Source organism: Cucurbita moschata, unplaced genomic scaffold (assembly GCF_002738365.1).
Source record: "Cucurbita moschata cultivar Rifu unplaced genomic scaffold, Cmos_1.0 Cmo_Scf00073, whole genome shotgun sequence".
Lineage (NCBI taxonomy): Eukaryota > Viridiplantae > Streptophyta > Magnoliopsida > Cucurbitales > Cucurbitaceae > Cucurbita > Cucurbita moschata.
This window is the reverse complement of record NW_019268589.1, coordinates 56,605-58,928: the sequence shown is the minus strand read 5'-3', so window position 1 is coordinate 58,928 and position 2,324 is coordinate 56,605. Positions and strand designations below refer to the sequence as shown.

Sequence of the window (2,324 nt, the reverse complement as noted above, 5' to 3'; positions counted from 1 at the left end):
TTATAAAGAATATTTCGTTCTCCTCCCAACTAATAGGATCTCACAAAAATACATGGCAATATTCTATGTAATGACCTATGAGGATGAATGATAAGAAGATAAAGAAAACATAACTTAATGAACAAAAGAAACTTAATGAGAAAAGTAGCAAAGGAGTAAGTATTACTTTTACTGAAAATTGAAAGTACTCTCTGAGAATTGTATTACAACACATACCTAACAGATGAACTTCTAGGACCCCTGAGTTTTGTTCTACACTACCAAAACTCGGAAAAATCGGCATCCCTACCCCCACCGTCCCTCCCTCCCTTCCTCCTGTCCTCAGCCAAGGAAATGTAACACAAATTACTCTGATAGAATCAGCAAAAACTGTTGACTTAGCAACAAGATTCAGCATAAGAAAATGGAGAAAAAACTGTATGGGACAAATCAAATCCCAAAATTGTTAGAAGTATCCTAAGATATTCTCAAACGAAATGATGAGTAGGGTAATCATACTCATATCCATTGTAGTCATAATAGAGCCTCTCCCCTTTAGCAATATCCTGAATAGCAACCAAAATGACCCGGCATTCGCCGTTAATATTGTATCTCACACATTTACAGTTCTGTTTCTTCTTACCTTCTCTGCACAAAATGGAATTTATGTTTTGAGCATCATGAATTTGATTCTCACAAATATTAGAAAAAGTAAAAGAGGAAACAAACTAAACATACGATTAAAGTTTTAAGAAATTAGTTCTTAGTAAGCTATCATAATATGGCCATGAGGTGCAATACTTAGATACGTGCATGTAGACAAAGCTGATATGATTTAATAATTAGATACATTTGTAAAATGTGATAGACTTCGCCAACTTACGGAGAATGATTATTTATTCCATTAATAAACCGAGCGATGTTTCCACGTCTGTCAGGGCAGATGACAAGACTCCTAGATGGATCTTTTGCTGAAAGAAGGGTCATCATACTATCACAATCATCGTGTTCACGGTTTTTAAGATAATCCACGTCACCAGTATATTCGGCAATAAACGTCATATCCTTAATTTGATCATCCGCTTCTACCGTAAAACTACATCATAAATTATGTGTGGACTTAATATAAATGTTGGAAGCAAATGGCAATATGGTCAAAGAGTTAAAAGATAAAGTTACCCTTCACATGAATCAAAAACAACCAAAAGGGGAGGGCATTCGCCTCTTCTGCTCATGGCTCTGCAGAGTTCCAAGGTCTCAGTATCCTCTTTGGAAAGAACCTAAAATAGAAGGCAGGTAACATAATCTATGACCATTCCACTATTAACAACAAAAAAGATTCCAACTAGAAAATGTTTTCAAATGGTTCCAAGTTTTTAAACCTGCATTCCACCATCTTCAAACTCTGCCTGGTTAGCAGATCTTGATGCCATGCCCGGCACGTAAGTCAAATCATCACTAAACTCCATTTTCAATGTTGTTAAAGCAGTAGCAAGTGAACCCATCTGTTTCAATCTACGATCAGGATCTTCACTTGGACGAAATGGTAGTAATCTTCTCCTTTTCTTCTGCCACACCAATGGTCGTAATCGTCTCCTACGCTTTATAGCTTCAGTTCATGATGCCATTTGTATAATATTAAAATTATGAATCCATGAATAACTTTTGATGCAAGGAATATTGAAAGAAAATCGTCCAACATGAACTGATCAGTTCAGGAACAAACACCTATAGTATAGAAAAGTTTCAGCAGAGAACATAGAAGAACTAAATTTTAATGCCAAATGATTTCAAATCCAGAAAATCTCATAGAATACCAACATGAAGTGATCACCTCAAGAACACATTTGGTATAGAGAAGTTTCAAGAGAAAACCTCTAGATGATTTACTGCTGTCAAATGGTCTTCATAAAAAAGAAAAAAATCGTTGGAGATTAGTGAAATTACAAATAATTCAGGAATTTTTTTAGTTTGACAATACGTGAGGGTAGGATTCAAATCTCTGACTTTTTGGTTGAAATTGTAATGTCTAAACATATGTCATAAGATATGTGTGAGATCCCACCTCGGTTGGGGAGGAGAACGAAATATTCTTTATAAGGGTGTGGAAACCTCTCCTTAGCAGATGCGTTTTAAAAACCTTGAGGGGAAGCCCAAAAGGAGAAGCCCAAGAAGGACAATATCTACTAGCGGTTGGCTTGGGATGTTATAAATGGTAACAGAGCGAGACACGAGGCGATGTGTCAACGAGGAGGCTAAGCCTCAAAGGGGGGTGGACACGAGACGGGTGTGCCAGCAAGGACGTTGGGCCTCAAAGGGGGTGGATTGGGAGGGGGGGGGGGGGG

General features: G+C 37.5%; 1 protein-coding gene across 2 annotated transcripts in view; it reads right to left on the bottom strand.

Moving 5' to 3' along the window:
- Positions 1–257: 257 nt before the first annotated feature.
- Positions 258–2,324, bottom strand: part of LOC111438342 (probable Histone-lysine N-methyltransferase ATXR5) — a 4,455-nt gene continuing 2,388 nt past the window's right edge. The window contains exons 3-6 of one of the 2 annotated variants that reach the window (XM_023076244.1): positions 1,362–1,588; positions 1,159–1,259; positions 863–1,075; positions 258–627 (exon numbers count right to left, since the gene is read on the bottom strand). In XM_023076244.1, coding sequence (XP_022932012.1) covers positions 468–627; positions 863–1,075; positions 1,159–1,259; positions 1,362–1,588 — 701 coding nt within the window. In that variant the 3' untranslated portion in view covers positions 258–467. The remainder of the gene's footprint in view (positions 628–862; positions 1,076–1,158; positions 1,260–1,361; positions 1,589–2,324) is intronic. The other variant, XM_023076245.1, reaches the window with a different exon arrangement.